The 20461-nt window shown below is 41.9% G+C and overlaps 1 protein-coding gene across 6 annotated transcripts in view; it reads left to right on the top strand.

Moving 5' to 3' along the window:
• LOC124310428 (membralin) overlaps positions 1–20461 on the top strand; it is an 80344-nt gene that overhangs the window by 24144 nt on the left and 35739 nt on the right. For all 6 annotated transcript variants that reach the window (XM_046774358.1, XM_046774359.1, XM_046774363.1 and 3 more), the window contains 2 exons: positions 4354–4437; positions 13354–13486. In XM_046774358.1, coding sequence (XP_046630314.1) covers positions 4354–4437; positions 13354–13486 — 217 coding nt within the window. The remainder of the gene's footprint in view (positions 1–4353; positions 4438–13353; positions 13487–20461) is intronic.

The following is a 20461-nucleotide window of genomic DNA, read 5'->3' as shown; positions in this document are numbered from 1 at the left end:
TCGAACGCTGAAACCGTTACTCCGCCAGAATCACATGACTCACTTCGGCTCTCATCGTCGACAGTCGTGCTTGTCTTGGCTGGGCTCGGTTCAGTGATCGCAATTCATTTCACTCATGTTGGAAGTCGTTAGACACTCCACACTTCGGAGTTTGCGAAGGTCTTCAGCCTGTCGAATGAACGAACGTTTCTCTTGGAAACAGGAAACATTGGAAGATAGACCATCCTTTCATCATTTTTTACATCTTGAACAACAACAACGTGGATATTGCTCCGCCACGCGTTGAGAGCCACTAACTCAGTTCACGCAGCGTAGATTACATACGCCAGATTACGAAATACATATGGGCGTAGCTTGCTCAGAGCAGACGACAGAATGAGATAGTGTGGCGTGGTTACACACTACGTGTATTACTTCACTTATCCACGTGACGCTACGCCCTAACCAAACTGACGAGTCTTCTCACGTGCATAATTGCGCATACTCGGACCGTGACATTATCTCAAGATTTTGGCGTAAGAAATTAATCCAGTTTTGCAATTGGTCAAATGTGGACATGCTCAGTCGATTAGAACGCTGGACTAAGTTCCTACTCGCGTATCTTTAAATAAATTTGCGCTTTCTTGTATTCATACCGGTGATAGTTTTGGCGGTTAGGTCCAAAGGTAATGGATGATTGTTTACGGTCGAATAGACAAGGAATTTATATTCCTAGACGTTGAATCGAAGGTGTTTTTTCTTGGCTTGCAGCCACCCTTGTTGATAAAAAAATTAACCCAATCGTTGAATAAAATTTCCAGGGAATCAAGAAAAGATACCTGACTGGTCATTTTGACGTATCGTTATTCATTATTTTGCTTGCATTCTAAACATAATATTGTCCCATATGTATTTGAACTTTGATGTAAACATTTTGGTTTAACATATTCGGCCCAGTTTGAGTGAAACATATTTGTCTGTTTCTCATCTTTTCACTGCGAAATAGGTGAGGTGATAAGATTTCTGTATCATTACAGACTACATGATATATAGTAAGTGTTATGTTGATTTCAAACAAAAACTGTAATACAATCCATATTTTGTTTTTTTTTATCTGTAATCGAATACCTGGGGCGTGATAAATAACTTTCGCAGTCAAAAGTAGAGCAGGAAATTAACTTTTGGGCATATTTTGGTTATAGGCTGGATTATATGCGCAAGGAAACATCGTATTGGAAGAATAAAAAATCATAGATGTGTTTGAGAGATTATGTGCATGCGTAGCATGTATAGCACTATTTTTCAAATGTGCTTAGCACAGTTATATTGCCCTAGGTAACGATATTCAAGTCATTCGTTCTTATTTTTCTGTTTAAGACAACGCGACAAATATGAGTTTCAGTCCAATTCTCATTGCACTTTAAAAATTTGTAACAAAAATGAAGATAATTCACCGGTTTCCATTGGTCACGAACGCGCACCGTTTCTGGATTCCAACTTGAACCAAGCTCACTGTTCGGACAGTATAGTCACCGAGCCCTTTCTTAGGACAAGGGGAACGTGGGTCCTATAGCTGATGTAGCCACGGCATTTCCACAGAATACTGTAGATAACAATTCTCGGTTCCACCACGGCGAGCGGCTTTCTTAGCAGTTTCTTGGACCGGTATCAAAGGGTATCAAAGTGAAGGGATTAGGCCTGCCCCTATTTTCGGCATTCAATCTTTCTGGGACAAATTTGTCTAGATCCTGGAAGTACTTGGGGCTCACTTGAAGAGCAAGTATTGGTATTCAGATACGTGAGCCAGGTTCAATCACGACCCCTTCCCAATTATTTGGTGCCAGCACAAGCTCACAGATACTAACGCAGTCCATCATAATCTCAGGTGGAAACTACCTCAAGGCATCGATGAGAATCACGACCAGGTAATGTAGCCAGTTCATAGTTCCGGAGGACATCTTGGAATTCTCCTTGAGCGAGAGATCTAATTCGGTGTCTGCCTTCTTCGGGATTTCTGAATGAGCAGCTAGTTGATGATATACGAAGCATATGATGGTTGACGGAGTTTCGAACCTGGCGAAAAAGAAGTTGAAGGCGTGCGTGGTTATCTCTTCACGAATCAGTTTTTCACCGCTCTTCTTGTGCATTGCGTGCATCAGCAAATCTGTCGATTGTTACGAAAAATTGGGTGAACTGAATTATTTATTGCTTCGCATCTATAGTTCGTACGGGATCGTATAGCAGCTGCGGAGAACAGAGGAGATCGTTTTCAAATGCTATTATTCCTCCTCGCAGACCGCATTGCGCATTGTACAAAGGAGCTGACGATTTTGCCCATAAACTATTTTTGTTCAACATTCGAGATGAACACCATCAATTTTGAAAAACTTGAATGAAAAATTTTGGAAATCAATTGAAAGTTATTTACTTGTTGTTGCTTTACTTTGAATCAATTATAATTTCCGTTAATTTATTGAACTCACCAGTATCAATTTCAATTTCGCATACAACATTTTCACGTATCAATAACTCCTGTACAAAATATTTATGTCGAAAATTTTCACCAAATAATACCAAGTTCATCTAACAAAAATAGAAAATGTGTAAATATCATCATAGAGAGTAGTTGATAGTTTCTACAAACAGCTTAGCAGAAAAGAATGACATTATTATGCAGTTGAAAATCTAATCTATGGACAATGAAAAACGATTGCCCTAAAGATTTAAAACCTACGTGACGAGAGGAGCAGGGGATTACGGGAGAGAGGGTCTGGCTCCGAGAAACCCCTCAGGAGGATACGAAAGTTGCAGGGTGAGTTGATAGAAGAAGGATCCGACACAGTGTAAACAGGGAAGCTATTTCGGTAGGTTAATCATTTGAAATATACATTAGCATAGAAAAACAGCAACGGCCTCGTCGCCGTGCCGAAATTTTCCTCTTCGCCAGGTCGTCTTATATTCTTGTCTGGCAAACCATTTGTTCTCTCGATGTTTATCTCCAACAGTCTGTTTTTCCTCACCCGAACCTTATCCAGCCTTACGTAGGTGTCTCGATAATGGCGATGATATACCTCTTAGCTGCGACTGCGTCTCTGCTTTGGGTTCGTTCTTCTTCAAAAATCCTGCCGTCTGATCTTATACGCCGTCTACGACGAACGTGAGAAGCTGAATCAAGCAGGGCGCGCACCTGCGGTTGATAAAAAAAAAAGCAGCATAAGGTGAGGTGAGAAAGGTGAAAAACAATGGAACAGAAATAAACCAACGCAAAGAAAATAGAAAAACCATTGAAACTGTGCTGAACTCAGCAGGGAAAACTTTCAGCTTGTGGTGGGGGGAATCGACTGAGATATTAATGAGGTGAAAATCTAAAATTCATCAAACCGATGCTTCGGGTCGGGGGAATTGGGTTGAGGAGTACTTTTCCTCTTCTTCTTCTTCTTCTTCTTCATCTTCATCTTTGCCGTCATCTTCTCAGTTGGTCTTTTTCCTGGATGCGGTGCGTAGGTCTGCGTGACGCGGCATCATCCGCGGGCGGTCATCCGCGTCGCCATCAAGGCAACTGCCGGTATTACAGGCCCCACCTCACGCCCGTACCTGCCACTCGCACAAGCCGTATAGACAGAAGCGTGAGAGCGAGCGCAGTGCTACTCCGAGTAATGTGATGATAAAAGTTTGCAGAAATTTAAACCAAGATTGATGAAGACGCGAACTTTAAAATTAACTCTCATCGGGCTTTGAAGTGGCGCGTTGAACCGGTACCTCACTCTCGCCCAACTCTCCGCAACTCGACACGCCATCGTCCCATCGCCTTCCTCCACCTCTTCCTCATCCTCTTCCTCCCCCTTCTTCATCTTGGCACCAACTTCGCGACCCCTTGCGCAGGCAACCCACCACGACATCACCGGCTGACGCATTATCAATATTCATAAGAATCCATACACCACGAATTTCAATCAAACTCACCCGATGCTCGTGGTGATTTTTGTCTATTACGTGTACCATTTGGGTACACGGAAGTCATCTGGGAGTAAAAGTGTACATAAGGGCTACACCATACGGTGACAGAAATTGTAATTCCTTAAAGACGTCTCAAATTTCAAAGAAACAATGAGATTGAACAAATTTTCAATCGAAACTCATCGAATAAGAAGTTTTTTGATGTATACCTGTACATGAGGCTTCAGAATTACAAGCGTATGAAAGCCTATTTTTGCAATGTATTAAAACTTCTTTCAATGATTCAATCTGAAATCACAATCTGTTTGAACTCCGACTCCAGAATTGAGTTATGCGGAACTTTCAGGTTCGATATTCACTGTAAAGGATGGAAAGTGAACCGAATAGTAATATTTTCAATTTGTTCTCATGTTTCAGTGGACCTCCTCCAGATGCTCGAATTCAACGTGACAGTATCATTCCCTGCAGCACCATTGCTCACGGTTATCCTGGCCCTTGTCGGTAAGTAATGTTTAACGTACTTGAGAATTGACAACAATTCTACAGTATCTGGTTCCGAAAGTGATCCGTAAATCAATCCATCAGTCCAATCATTCATCGATTGGCAGTTCAAATGTCAATCTCAACTTACTTGCTGCCCATAGACAGCGACACAAGTCCGTATCGGCCGAAGTGTGATTTGAATCGGTTTGCTCACTTATCGTTTCCCGTAATGGCTTACCCAACTTTCTGCATAAATTTCTAATGAACACGCAACAGTTGGGCTCTCCAGGTAGAAGCTTTTCAGGCGCCAAGATCAATGGCTAGAATATCAAAGTTCCGACTGCGGCTTTTCCTCGTTCAATGGTTAGCCGAGCATCCTACTATCTTTTTTGAAAAAATCAAATCAGTGCTGAAAGGATCAAGATTTTAAGCGTTTTTTTATTTTATGACTAACCCGGGGGTCTTTGTGAATTGTTTGTTTTCAAGTCTTTTCAAGTCTACTTCGATTTTTTTTAGTCATACCACGTCTCACAGCCACTAGTTCCGTAGCAAATGAATTACGCAAGGAGTAAAAAAGGAGCAATAAAAAAAAAACATCAAAACAAATATTAAAGGTGGGAGAAATCAGGGGTGAGGTTACAGTCAGATGACACTTTAAGGATCGGAATGGAAGAGGAAGGGATGGCAAGAGGCGACGAAGAGGGAACGGAAGCGTCGGGAAGTTGTTATCTGGAGTAATGGGTTCCGGTTCCCGTGTCGCTTCCTGCCCTCCATTCGTCATCCTATATACTCTTCGAGTCGGGTGAGTTAGTCGGTGATCTCACGCGCTGGCACCCTGATCTGTCATCCCTATACAGAATTTTTTCACCTCAACCAAATCAAAATTATATCAGGATGTCGGCTCGCGATGGCAATGATCGAAGCATGGGATTGCCGTACTACAACTTGCCTAAAAAATGCCCATGAAAGTTATGGAATTGTGTTTATTTGGTTTGAAATTCGATTCAACTCAAGTTTGAGATATCCTCCTACGATTCAATGGCATTCTCGAAAAAAGTTGAACCTCCAGAAGCGAATTTTTGTGAATTTTGTTGAAAGTGCAACTAAATTTTTGGAAAAATCAAGCGTCAACTGTTATTATTATAGGCATTTAGTAGGGTGGTCCTTAAAAAGGTCATTTTTGATTTTGACGAGTTTGCCCTCCAAATCGGCTCCAGATAATTAAAAAATAATTCCCAAATTTTTCAGATTCAGTCGAGATATGAATGTATAAAAATGAGGGAATTATTTTTAATTTATCTGGAGCTAATTTGGGGGGCGAGCCGGCTAAAGTTCAAAAATGCCCTTCTTCGGGACCTCCCTAATATTTAGTAATAGGGATCTTTCAAAAGGGTGATCAGGTTTTCGACTGAAACTTGAAGTAAATATTATCCTTGACCGGTCAAGTCAAAAGCTTTTTTCCCAAAGAAAATGTCCGAGCACGAAGCGTTCGATCAAACGTCTTGCAACATTCTCTCGATATTGGCATCCACCGAATATTGATCCGCATCTACGTTCGGGGAGGTTACGATTCAAATTAGACGCAGAAAGTTCCCGCTTCACAGCCGCCGTGACGCCTTCGCAGTGAATCCGTGTCAAACCCGATTACCGGCGGGCATAACCTCGGGGCTGTTTTTGCATAATTGAGAGTTAAATTGCGCCGGTCGGCGCCGGCTACGTTAGGTCTGCATGACCAAGTGCCAAACGGCCCGTGTCAGCCGGACACTTTCGGCCGCGTGTGCCAGCGAAAGCTGAGGTGTCGATGGGGAGGAAATTGATAAACGTTTGCGCGCTTCCGACGTCTCGCCAAAACTCGACGTTAAACGCGCATTTTTCAGCTCCCACAGCTCGGTTGGATGAACCAATGCGACGTAAAAAGCGGGGATTGCTGGGCCCAGGGAAATACGATCTCTTAATTAGGTATCGCTTCGCCTCCGTTAAAAGCCGCCAATCCACGAAAATGAAAAAGAAGGCGAGAATTATTGTAAGCCGTGCAGCTGCCGGCGAGGCACGAGCCTGCAGTCCCGCACCCTCCGCAATTCTTTCCATGAACGGTGTTGACAGAGGCCGCGGAGGTATACCCATCCTCTCGGAATCGCGATATGAGGATTTCATGATTTATTTATCATCTTATTAGAAATTGTACTGATTAGAGTCAGGATTGAATGGATACACTTTTATTGAAATTACATCTTAGGTTTTCGAAACAATACTCCTTTCAAGTTCTTACGTCAAGCCCGCACTATCCTAAATCTAATGGACAAGCGGAAAAAGTAGTTGGCATAGCCAAATCCATTCTAAATAAATCCATAACAAGGATCATCCAGCTTTAATTCACAATCAGTTAGTTGTATGTCACTTCGATTAGTTACGGTCCTCAGGAATGCAGTTCGTCGCTTCGTGGAACAGAGTGCAATGGCAATCAATGGACTGCAGACAATTCCCTGATTGAATTTAATATCTTCAAGTCATTTTGCATGGGCAGTTTGAAGAGCACCTCATCTTATCACATCCACCTTTCTCCGGGTCCGTACTCCTCATTCTCGTGTCGATCATTAGTGCGAGTTACAAACATATGTAAAGCAAGTATAATAGCGTAGAAGATCCGGGTGTATAGATGGACATGTTTATCGTACACATTGATGCTCGTCGACAAACATACGGAGGTATATAACATTTCGTGTCCTCCTCCTCCTGATCCTGTTCTTCGTCACAGCTACGCCCTCTAGCTCTACCCTACGGCTCGCGTCACAGATCAATGATACCTGCTCGATGTTGACACAAGCTCACCCTCTTCCCTCTCTTTTTTCCACGTTCTCCGTACCGCGTTGTACACACCACCCTACTTCGGTTTATCCTGAACCAACCTTTCCTCGACGCCCCGCTTTTCTTCTACCGAAGATCCGCACTGGAAATAGAAATGCAAATCAACAGTTACCATGGGTATAGCTCTTTTGAATATGGCTGTTTCTTACATGGCTAGACTAAATCCCTAATTTCACAAATAACTCTGATTTGGAAACCAGGAATTTGTTAAGCCTGACGTTCGTTCTGCACGGTGAAACAGAAATTATAATTTAAAATTTTCTTTATTGACTTATAAAGTGGGTCTTGATGGAGATACGGTAATACAAGGTTTAATTGTAGGTGTATAATTAACAGACGTATACTTTTGAATATTTAAATCGTAAATGAAAAACACTTTGTGTTGAATTATTTACCGAATGGTATATTGATGTAAAGATAGTTCAAAAACGAATCTATTAAATATTTGTAATGCGTGGATAATGAGGAAAGTTTCCGAAAACTGAACTTGCAGTAACCAGCAAAGCTTCTTATACCGATCTAAAACATGATTAATATAAAAGTCAGATGATAATTTGCATCTTTAATTATTATTTTCTCTGAATCATTGCAAGAACACCGTAGAAAAATGGAAGTGAAAGACGATTATAAATATGGCCAATATTGTTTTGAGGTTTGAGCAGCTAGAGAGGTCTTGGGATTTGGGAATCGATACTGTGCAAGAGTCCCGGACTGGTCGAATAAAATGAACTCTCGCAAACAGCGAAAACTAGAGTTGACTAGATTTTGGAAATAGGCTATTCCCTTTACGGGCTAGAGACAACTATGAGATTTTAGGATCGGATAATGCCGCCGGGTAATGCACCAGTTTAAATGCATACTATATCTGGGCATTTCTCACTTAGGTCGAATCGCGCTGCAAGCAGCCGGACGGTCGCAATGGCTACTAGACCGCCGTTTATATAAAGAAGTTAAAATTCTCCTTGTAATACGAGGGGAAACTCGATAATCTTATCTCAGCTCCAGGATGAAATTGCAGCGGAAATTTTATAAATTTCTTACGGCCCCAGCGAATTTTTCTTTTTTAGGCCAGGTACTGCAACCCATGCTTTATACTATTTTCATTAGGTATGACTGGAGCCTGCAGCTGTTTTAACGATATAATGAGTGTAGTTTCTTAGTGTCGTAGGACCCATGAAAACTGTCAAAAATACCTGACGTTTCGGCGCTTTGAGGGGGGTCATAAATAGTGCAAAAAAAAAGAAAAAAAGTAAGAAAGAAAACAGAAACAATGTGAAATCAAAATTACTCAAATCCAACTTAACAATATAAACCTCCTGAAAAGTATGCTTTGCGTGTTCCCGAAACCACCGCACCATGAGACGAACTTCAATGTTTATCGAAAATTCAATTATACGTTTTTCCAGTACTCGCAACGCATTGAGGAAATCGCTGTGATTTAGTTAATTTCCATTCGTCGTCCGTTTGGTACCGTTTCGTATGGATCGAACGCAGGTATTCACAGCAGAGACACGAGTTTGCACATACCTGTACATATTTGTGTATGACGGCCACAGCGCCCTCGCAACGCCGAGCAATTATGTCGGTCGCGATCGACGAGTCGAACGCTGTGAACCAATTTAAATGCGTTGAAACTGATCGATGAACTTTTCACTCCAACAACTCGGTAATACTTTCGTACACGATCAATTGGCTACTCGGTGTTATGTACCTGCCTATGTATACCGTTATCCGAGCTCGTTAGCGAGTCCGAAATTGAAAAAAAGTAAATGAATGTAGAAATTGAAATAAAGAGAAAAGTTGGGTACAAAAAATAGGGTGACAATTGGGAAGGGCGTCAAAAAGAAACAGCTACAAGCATGGCACGCTTCGGCGATCTCGTCGGCGCTTCATTAGCATTCCGGAGATGCTATTTCGTTTTAGGCTCCATCTTGTCACCCTCACGCTGTAGGGGTGGGAGGAACCGCGTCGCGTCGCCGAGTGTCTGGTCAAAAAACTAATTACCCAACGTCGATTCTTCATCTTTTCTTTCCCTCTTACTACTTTCAACGAGACTGGATACGCTGTTAGCTTGTTTCAAAATTCTCTCGCTTTCGATTGCTCAGCATAAAAAGATGGATTGAAATGTGCAATCCTTCTTTTTGGGGATATTTATAACCCGGCTAAAGAGTATAACAATACAGTACAGAAAGTAATTATTTCATGATGTGCAGTAATGGCCACCCAGCGAAATGCAGGACATGGTGTGAAATCTAGTTTTGGTTGAAATGCAGAATTTTCATGGGTATTAAATCACCTTGAAGAATTCCTCCACTCAAAAATCATTCATGTTTATGTTGGTTATAATTCGAAGTTTTCAGGCTACTTCAAATATCGCAAACGCGAATCAACTTTCGTTTTCCGTATTTCAAGTCAAATAAACTGCCCAAAAGAAGTCTCTATTCCTTTAATTTTTGATAGACTTTCATTACTATGAAGTGAAAGACATTTTCTTGTTATTTTGAGATCGTTTATACAGCTGTGTGACCATTGTGTACAAACCAACCCAGCATGTCGTTTGTAATTCAGTGTGTGAAATGCCTTTTCAATTGAACAGGAAGTATTTGTTGGTAAAAAATTTATTTTGCATAAGAATTTTAAGCTACTGATCGGTCGATCCGGTGTAATAAATATATATATTTATATTTATATATATATATATATATATATTATTTATAGATATATATATATTTATTCCTATCATCCCCTACTGCACGATTCCCTGGATCTAACCCTTTTAATTTTCATACCCCACAGATAAGAGTCCGTGCGCTGCATTGGTGAGCCGGGTTCGCAGCCTATTAATCACGGTTAGCGAAGCGTTTCAACGTATTTAGGTAGCGAAGATGCCGTATCATCACTTCGGCGCTGGTTGTTTTAGTCAGGTCATTCGCTGTTTCGTGACCAAATGACTGACACCCGGTATGTGATACCAGCCGGCCGAACTGGATCAGGAGGCGCATTACTTTGCACCGAGTAACGGCATGCGGCAACCTCCACCTTCCAGGGGCAGGGCGCACCTTGTGAAACGCACTTTTATTATTCCCGCTCGACCTCCCATCGCGTATACGGTATATCATTACAATTAATTATCGCACACGCGAGACTGCACGCTCCGTTACGCTTTGCGTATATGTATATATATATATATATACATATATATATATATATATATATATATATATATACCTTAACGCCATCGGCCATGTTCGTAGATACGGATACGAACATGTAGGTAATGGTCTGTGTTTTTAATTGACTTACAGCCGAATTGCTCCCGGAACGATTATTTCGACTAAATCGCGTGGCGGGAAAAATTTTAGAGCACAGTAATGATCCGAATGTACCGTGAACCAACTGATCTTCACGTTAGTCGTTATTTTGATCGTTGCTTCAGTAGCAGATACTGAAAACGATAGCATCACGGATTCGTAGTTTAAACTGACGATGGTGGACTTATTCAAATGAACAAATCCTCGCTGATGGCTTCGCGATATGTTCACTAAGATTTCACCAATAAATATAGATATATCGGAAAGAGAACGATATCCAATTCAACTTATTTAGGAAAATGAAATGTAAAATTAAAAAATGTGGGTGAATCTTGGAACTATTTCCGTATTACAAGTTTTAAAGTTTGAAGGAACCGCAGTATGGTGATTGAGTTGGCAAAACGAAGATATTTCTCATTCCAAAAAATTCAGGACTGTTGATTCATGGTAATTGGTTGGTAAAGGTATTCAGACTAATACACAAGAACACAAACACCGGGAGCGGAACAAAGTGTTTTATAAACGCTTTACGTCTTGGTAGTGCCTAGTCCACGGGTAAAGATAAAGTTGATGTACGTTCAGAGAATCTCGGAAGAAGTAAAGCCTGAGCAAAGTTTGAATATCAGTAACGCGTGATTAGACCGTGTAAAAGCATTTCAGAATGGAATTTCGAAAGTGCGATGTCTCCGGGGTGGGGGATAATAACGTCCTGAGCTACACATCGACGTATCGATTCTACGAAGAACAAATGGCAGCCGAGTATATTACGGTGCGTTGAAGCGCGATAACAGTTGCGAAGTTTCGGGTGTTTATCTTCGATTGAGTAACACTTTCCGTAGTTGGAATGAGGGTGCTTCGCCTGGTGTAAGTGGTGAGATGATATCTATATCCAAGGATTCAGGTTGGGATGGGGACGGGGATGCGGATGATGGGTGGGAAAAAGTTGCGCAAGTTAACAGAATCAATATTGCTTTATTGGAATTCACTTGCAAGCTGTATTTATTTACATTCAGCTCGATCAGGTATGGCTAAATGAAGCACCTTTCACTATTTTCCCTAATGTTTACCAATCTGTACATATTATGATGTTTATGATGCATCTACAAACACGTGAATCCCCCCCCCCCCCCCAAATTTCCCGTGGTGCAGGAAACCGGTCATGTCGTGTTTGTAGTCCAATTTGTAAGAATAATTTGTTCAATTTGTCGAGCCTTCGTTGGGACATAATGGTGTGTGTAATACAGGCCGGTATGGCTGAATTAAATTTAACTGGGACAAATTGACGCTGCTCTGGACAGATTTAATTGTCCAAAAACTATTCGATTAATAGGTCCATTACCAAGCATCGATAAAATATAGCGAGCCGGTGTTATCTCAGGTTTATAGAACCTAAATAACAGCAGTTACTACTCGCTGCTGCCAAAAAGACGATCTGAAATCCTACAAAAATCAAATCCCTGTAATGAATAAAAACAGAAAAAAAAAATTGGATTTGGTAGGTTCGAATTTTTCTCTACCTAGATAGGGTCATCCATCTATTCTCAAGAGTGGGTACAGTCGAATCGTTTGTTCTCCGCAAAAACTCAGGATCTATGGTTGTCTCATACGAATTCACCCGCAATACGGGATGCAGCTGTATGTATAAATTTCAGATTAGAACGGGAATGATGAGAACGTCGTAAGGGTGTCAGGGATCCTCCAGGAGAGTGTAGGAAGGGGGGACTTCTATCAAATCAACTTAACAGCTCGAGAACATTAGTCAACTTCTAGGTCCGTCTTTTCGATCTTCCTTTTTTCGGAAAAAGGAGTCGTAAGAGTTCTCGTAGCCACACTGGAACCCCGAGAGAAAAACGAGCTTCTTATTCTAAGGAAGAGGTGCATTTATATGTATACATAGAAAACCGCTTACGTATTCGTATAACGTGTATTACCTAATATGTATTGGTTAGTATATGTGTCCATGTGTTGACGTATTTCTGTTCAGATGAAAGATCGTAATTTTATGTTATCATATTTATTGTTAATATACTCAATTTTTTCTTTCCATCAAACTTAAACGTACCTTTCCAACTTCAAGTATCAGCGTTCAATCTTGGAAGCAGTAATTCAGTCTATGTGTGGCATGTGGTAAACTATGGAGGGTAGAGGTAAAGAGAATTATCTCACATGGGTTTCCAACTGAAAAAGTGTCCACCAAAATGCGACAAATAGTGGTTCAAAATGTCACCAGAATGGCGCTAATAAGCGATCAGAGTTTAATCTGATTACCGCTTTCTGGAATTTTTACTACAACAGTGCAACCTTAATTGTACTCTATTTTATGAACACTTTTTATAGAGGGAGATAGTCCGTCATACCTCTGTACCCTCCATATGATAAACATTGCCTCAAATGGCACAAGATTTGTAATTGACTAATCGCGAGCTCAAGATCGCGGCATATGTGGTCACCGAACTCAAGTTGCGACTGCGTCGGTTCGCGTTAAATCGCGCGACGAGGTGTAATTAAACCTAAGCTTACTTGTATTTTAATTTTGAAACGTTATTGTGCATCGGGTAATCCGAAAGTCCCCTGAATTCACTAGAAGTTTTACGAAGTACCGTTTGAAAAATTTTTTAATATCGAAAAGTATAAAAAAAAAAAAATTATATTAGTACATCGTTGCGAATGGCGTATCTGACAATGGGCCTTTTTTGTTTCAATAGTCGATGAAAACTTGGGTCATTTTGATATCATTGTCTCATTTATTGTCTTCCAGGAATGGAGGCAATCATGTCCGAGTTCTTCAACGACACGACCACTGCTTTCTACATAATCCTAATAGTGTGGATAGCTGATCAGTACGACGCCATCTGCTGTCATACAACCGTAACAAAACGTCATTGGCTGAGGTGAGTACATAAGCAAAGTAAAACCCAAGATAACAATCAATCCCGATTCTCGCATATTACGTACTACATCACTTGGCGTGTACGAAGTCTTCGCAGTATATTGTGTGGGAGCAGTCAAGCCTGGCCGTGCCAGTTTCGCTGTCCTTCGGCAAGTACCCGCGACGAAACGATCGAAAGAGGGCTTAATTAAAAAGGATTAAGTCACACCGAGCCTTACGTCCCCGAACGTCCCGTTGGATTCTAGCAGGTCCCTTGGTTTACTTTGCTTCCACGTCCGGCTAAAATCGATCAAAGTGTCCATCCCGGCGTAAAGTATAGCTTTTGTTAGCCCCTTGGGAAACAGCTTTGCCTTGTATACTTTCCTCTGTCTCAACGACGAGAGCGCAGTGACGGAGGTAGTATATTAGGTACCGAACGAACGATCTCTTACACGCTGCGTAGTTTCGAGGGAGGAGGTACACTGCGGGAGAAAAACACTATCAGGGTATTCAAAATTCTGCGAAAGATGATTAATAAATACGAATATGAAACCTTCCTGACACTTGAATCTCCCAACAAACTGTAGTCGAAGATTTTAATCCAATGGTTCACGTTGAATATCTAGAAGGAGATTCAAGGCTGAACTCTGCGAATTTTTGGGGTGATCCGAGACCAATAAGGTCTGGTATTTCCGATCTGGCACCAACAAATTGTCACGTGTCGCGAGGCTCAACGGACTGGGGTGATAATGAACCCTTTACAGTCGATGTGGCTTAAAACGGCTGGAGTGTATAAAGTCAGAAGGCATTGTTCGGTACAGGAGAACAGAGTATTAGCGGCATTAGATGACGATCGAACAGATATCCAACACAACGCCGGCGTTTCCCATTTCATCGCGGCGATCGTTTGTCGAACAGGGACTGTGTCTCATCCTGCAAGGGTCCCGGGACCAATGCCAGGTCATTACTACGGGCTATCGGGTTTTAATTAAGACTCTGTCTCGACCACCACGGTCGCGGTGTGGCGCCGTGCCGGTATGTCGAGGCAAAGGCATTTTGCTCCAATCGCTTTAACCAAAATCTCTCGGTGCTGGGTCGATGTCACGGCTTCAATCGCACGTCACTTCCGGCGCAAGCCTATCTCGCCCATTACCTGATCCTCAAACCAAATACCACATAATCGCATGCCCGCGTCAGGGTTGTAACCTCGCAGGCAAAGTCGGAAATTTGCATTCTGAGAAGAATACAGTGAATTATCTCTCTTTGTTCGCGACTTGAAGAAGTGTCCTCCTTTCTACTTTCTGTAACCTAACGGAACCCGGAGAATTCTTATAGAAAAGGATTGCCGGTCGAATTGGCTCGATTTTGATTATGTTACAGTACACATCCTCGCGATTAAAAATTCTCGTGGATACAAGTCCCAAAAATTAGTAGTTTCCAAAAGTCAGGCTTCGGAAGGGGGGTGTATGAATTTTTTGATATCTATGGATTACGCGATCTTTACGAATGCCAAAGTTTTAAAGGGGACCTGGAATCAAACACATCCATGAAAAACTGCACAGCCGATTCAAAGGGACTCCGCAAAGGCGTGAAAAACAGGACAAGTCGATTGTGGCAAGACGCGGAGGCTCTCGTTCTGTACGTGAAATCTGACATTGCACCTTCTTCCGGTGAACCAGCGAGTTCGTGGATGGAATCAATGCATCGATAGAATTAATAACGGCTTCCTGCCTATCTTTGAGAGTCAACAGGGCAGTTTTTTAGTAATTTGTTTGAATTCGAATCCCTTTGAAGAACTTATAATTCATGGAAACCACGAAATCCACAGATATCAAAATATCTGGACACCTTCCCTCCGAAGCCTGTACCTCGGAAACTCCTGATTTTTGGAACTTGTGTCCATGAGAACTTTTTATCGAGAGGATATGTACTATAACATACTGGAGATCCAGTTAATTCGACCGGAAGCCAATTTCCATAAGAATTCTGTGGGATTCTTTATCTCTGGAATACGAAAGGGTTTCAGTGATAATTTCACCTGGGGACCTAGTTATCTCCTTCGTTTCGGTGAGTTTAAGGAGACCTGAGCTCTTCCAGCAACATCACGAGCATATCACCGCAATTAGATTCCTGACAATTTCAAGAAGTTGATTTCAGTGTGATTGGCATATCGTGCTTATTAGGTTCTTCTCTTTATTCTGCTACATGATTCATATTTAAACAATTTATTTATTTTCGTTCTTTTGCATCGTTTCGTCTAAAAAAAAATCATCTCAGTTTACGAAGCATTGCCGTACCTGCATGGTCTCGAATCGATCTAAATATCCGTGCACTGCTTACAAAGATTAATTCGATACTACGCAACTTGCTGAAAAACTGATAAAATCCAAAACTAAGAAAACTTGGAAAAAAAGGCCGCGTTTCACAATTTTTCCGATAATTCTGTGAGGTGACAAACACGGTTACACTTGTACCGACTAAGGAGTTCCTGTGTGATAAAATTCACGACGTGCATGCGGATATTTGCACAGTGCCCATCCCTCTGCTTCGCTTCCCCTATTCTTTGGTATAACCTCGGTGATTAATCGCGTGTACCACACACTCTGTAGATTCAACCCTTAACGGCCTGTCTTGGATCTACGTGCCGCTAGTGATATTCGCAATTTATGGCTGTAACAATTTTTCACTATAGTTGCATATCGCGCTAACGGAGCCAGTAGGTATGGATATGAGATTCAACTTTGACAAATGGGTAAAACGCAGACTCAGCCACGCTTTTGTTATTCTCCTCGAAACCCAATTTTCCAAATTTATAATTCGTTGTATGCAGGTTTTTAGCCTGGGTCTGCATTGTAGTGGCTGCATCGAAAGGCAGAAGTCCCGCATGCAACGTCAAATCGTGTACATTGTACGTGTATAACACCGTACACGTACGTGTAGAGAGGAGATAGGAAAGGCCGGGAGCGTAATAGGGAACTGGGAAAGTTTGACGATTGGTTTCCTGATATACCTACGCTGCTGCAACGTTTCCAGAGTCTCTACCTTGCCAATTCTGTTTTGCTCCGCATTGCCTACAGCTTGATACCGGGGTAGATATCCACGAGATCATCCTGAAGCCCCTCTATAATACACCCACGACTCTCAACCGTATTTTCTACGCATGGCGCACCTGCAGATACCTTATATACGTAACAACGACGAGAAACCAGAGACATCCCTCATCCGATTCAGTGCCCTGGGCTCTGACTTCTTTCTTCGTATTGAACTCTTCAACGAATTCGGTGCCTCACCGCATCTATCCTACGCGTTTTGTTTTTCGCACACAGCAGTTCATCTTGGCATCAACACAAGATCTATAAGAAACAGGTGTGACGTGCCGACTGATGACGTTCACTTCATGCAGTTGCGCCTTTCCGAGTAGTACCATGAAATTGCAGGCAGCGACCTTGTTAGATATTGAATTTCTTCCATCAGAGCATATGGATAGGATGTACATTCGTCCGGGATGAAGAAACTAATGTGAACTCAGTTTCTTCGTTTAGCAATGATTTGAAAACAGAATGGCTACGATAGTATTGAAAGACTAGAGAAGTAAACAGGAATCCGAAAAAAACGACACAAAACAATCAATTTATGGCACATCACAATCAAGATTCACTGCCGGTATGTGTGTGTTTTCCAAATGGGCTGCACAAAGCAGTTTATACACGCCCCAAAGCTCCTCATACCGTAACTACGGTACAAGAGGGTTCGATTGGGGATGCATAGATCACGGTGGAGATGGAAGCGCTCGGCTAACCGCCTGCTGCTTACTTCGACACGACGATGGGGTAACGACGAGAGGTTTCGTCGAGGATTGGTCGGACGGTCGTCGCCGTTTCTCCGATCGTAAGCCGGTCGGCGGATATATCCCAGGTGAAGCGGGTTGCCTGCAGCGAGCACGATCCAGGGGGTTTCGGGGGCGGAATACCCCGAATGATCTCCGTACATTAGCTCGCTCACGATGCCTGGCTGTTGAGTCAGACCGCCCGCTGACCTAGCGACCCGTGTCATTCGAATAACAGCATTATCTCGCATACATCCAATCCGCCTCCGCCCGCTCCCTCATTCACCGCCGAATATCTAACGAATCGACGCGAAAATTCGACCGACCAGACGAAACCGTAGGCTAAATAGCCAACTCGACTTGACTAATTGCAATTCTGACTGATTGCCGGGTACCTACAGGCAGCTTCCTCGGATCTTGCGGTGTGATCCGGTAGTAATTTTGGTTGTATGCGGGGGTCGGCCGGGATCTTGCGGATCTGGCAACTCGTTGTGTACAATATTGTTAGAAAGGGTGAAATCACCCGCTTTGCCCCCCTTTCTGATGATCTGTAATAGTAGTCATTGTAGATAAATTCCTAACCCTCTAGAAATTGGTTTTTGTCATTGAGAAGTTCATAATTTGTGCCGTCAATTTATAATTTTGGAAAATAAAAGGGTCAACAGTTGGGAGTAAACGTCTCAATAACTGGTACACTTACCGTAGGTACAATTATCACCCTGCCAATTCAAGGAGGGCCAAAAACGTGTTTCCGGTTAATACCTTTTTCTCCAACTACGTCAGTTGCTATGTCTGAGCGATTTTTGATTTTTTTACTTCCATTTTACTTTTGCCAGGCACTGCCTCCTGACTCTTTCCCAAATGTTTCGGACTTGCAGGGAGGCGAACTCAAAATTTTCCCAAATCAGTACTTGTGATATAGAGTCTCACTTCGATCGATAGCCGATCTCAATTATCCTCGTCAGTTGGTTCAAACCCTTGGCCCGAGTTGAATCTCTGTAAGGGAGCGAGCGAGTAGAAAGAATCAGGGGTTGGTTGGACGGTCCGATCCGTCTGGAGTCACGGGAAGTTTCCTCCGCCGAGCCGCTATAGACGAGGAAGTGGGAAATGAAGGAGGGAGAGAATCGGTTTTGCCGCTGTAGGCAAGGGTTAGGAGAAAGAAGAAGCCGCCCCTCCTTCAATTAGCAATAATCAGATTGGCTTTAGTGCCTACACCTCCCCCGTCAATTTAGTCGATCTAATGTATCATCTACGTCGATGTAATTGAGGGTGTAAGGTATGCCTCTATTTCCCATTAATTTCTCCTAAATAAATTCAATAAACGTAAATCCAATCTTCGAAAAATCAACCCTCAACAGATTCCCTGCTACTCCTAATTATACTTTCTCATTGATCTTACACCTCGGTGAAACAATTTTTCTTTCTTATAATAATTTCTTATACTCCGTAAATGATCCGCCAATCCGCCCCTTTTCACATTTCTGGACTTGATCGCCCCTCCAGCCTCTTGGCCTATGCTTTCGTATAACCTGATTTGTGAATCACCGGTAAATGAAAAATAAAGCCCGTCGACAAATTAGATAACAAATAAAAACAGTCAATTTTCATCATCAACTGTCTGTGAGCGCTAAACAATCGTGAATTTGAACTATATTGTGTACTCGTACCTTGGATACAGCTTTGTACCTGTACTTGAGGAGTTGATATGAAAGGTCGTTGGATTTGGTCAAGTTAACTGCACACAATTTGCGTAATTTCTTGTTTGAACAAGAATATCTACAAATATTTGAGGATCGTGAAAAAGACTCGTGTGTCACATGCGCGCTGGAAACAATTCACTCAGAAGGTCGGCGCGGTAACGCGAGATGGTCCACGCCCGCACATCCATCATACCTTATACCATTCGTGTCGCCTTAACCCGAGACAAACAGCCTCCACACCCACCTCGCGAGTATGGCATGGCGTTCTCAACCACGCGGATCTTACAGAAATTCATACCTATATGCTGGAAACGAAATAGTAATTCCCTTCATTGATATTTTCAAATAATGTGTATTTTCGGTTCAATTTCAACTTTGAATCCTTTTCGGAATTGGTAACGTAAGGTAAAGGGTGTCTCGGTTAATCAGGAACATCAGATGAATGAGAAATCAGCAATTTTTTTTACGAAAAATGTTATGTACTAACCCAAAATAAATTAAAAAAATTAGTTAATCTGATTAACCTTGATGGGCCAGCCTGAGAATTTTTTTCTCTGGTGCATTTCGAGCTCATGAAACACCATCAAATGAAATGTTTTTCATTTAGTTATTCAAATAAGGCGAAAACTAATACAACGATCAAGTTTTAAGCTAAAAAAAACCCCGTCGAATGAGACCAAAATCATCCAAATCCATTCATTCGTTCCCGAGATATCTTGGTAAATAAAAAATAACTGAGCACACAGACACACGCGGCATAGGTCGTAAAACGTGGAGATTCGGTGGAACCTCAACTTTTCATTCGCCGGGTGATAACTTCCCTCATTCTTTTTTTCACGAAAGGAAACGCGACAAATAACCTCTCGGATAATTACATGGATTACATTTTTTTCGAGTAAACGTTACAGGGATTGCCGTGAGAATTTCTCAACGGTATGTTGAAGTAACATTCGCGAATGTTCTTCAAACTTGTCAAATTCCGTCGCGCGTGTATTGGGATGTAAAATAAATCCAGCACTTTTTTCTTCATCAAAAATTCACCAACTTCTAACACAAAACAGTTTCCAAATTGTAATCGATTCATTTCACTTGCTTCTCTACGTTCAATTAACACACGATCATGCATTAGAACAGTGTTCAGGGTTTGCGGATCCTGCGACATTTCATCCGACAGTGAAACGAACTATTCGCATAAATAACATAGTCAAAGAGAAAACGGATAAGTATAAGAAAAAAGTTTGATCAATGAAGAACGAAGAAACAAAAACTGCAGAAAAAAAAGGATAGTACACAAAAAAGTGAAGTAGTCGCCACCGAAGTATATCGTCGTAGTCGTGGTAGTGGTTACCGAGAAGTAGAAGGAGGCTGGCCAGCAGTGTATAACGACGGGTAACCTCATCTTCTCCACAGTCTCACATTTTATTTTATATTGTGTGCACTCTCAAAAGAAAGACTCTTCGCTTGCTCCGCT

The sequence above is a fragment of the Neodiprion virginianus genome, chromosome 1, assembly GCF_021901495.1.
Source record: "Neodiprion virginianus isolate iyNeoVirg1 chromosome 1, iyNeoVirg1.1, whole genome shotgun sequence".
In the NCBI taxonomy this organism is placed as follows: domain Eukaryota; kingdom Metazoa; phylum Arthropoda; class Insecta; order Hymenoptera; family Diprionidae; genus Neodiprion; species Neodiprion virginianus.
Note: the sequence above shows the minus strand (reverse complement) of the source record. Positions and strands in the feature narration are given on the sequence as shown.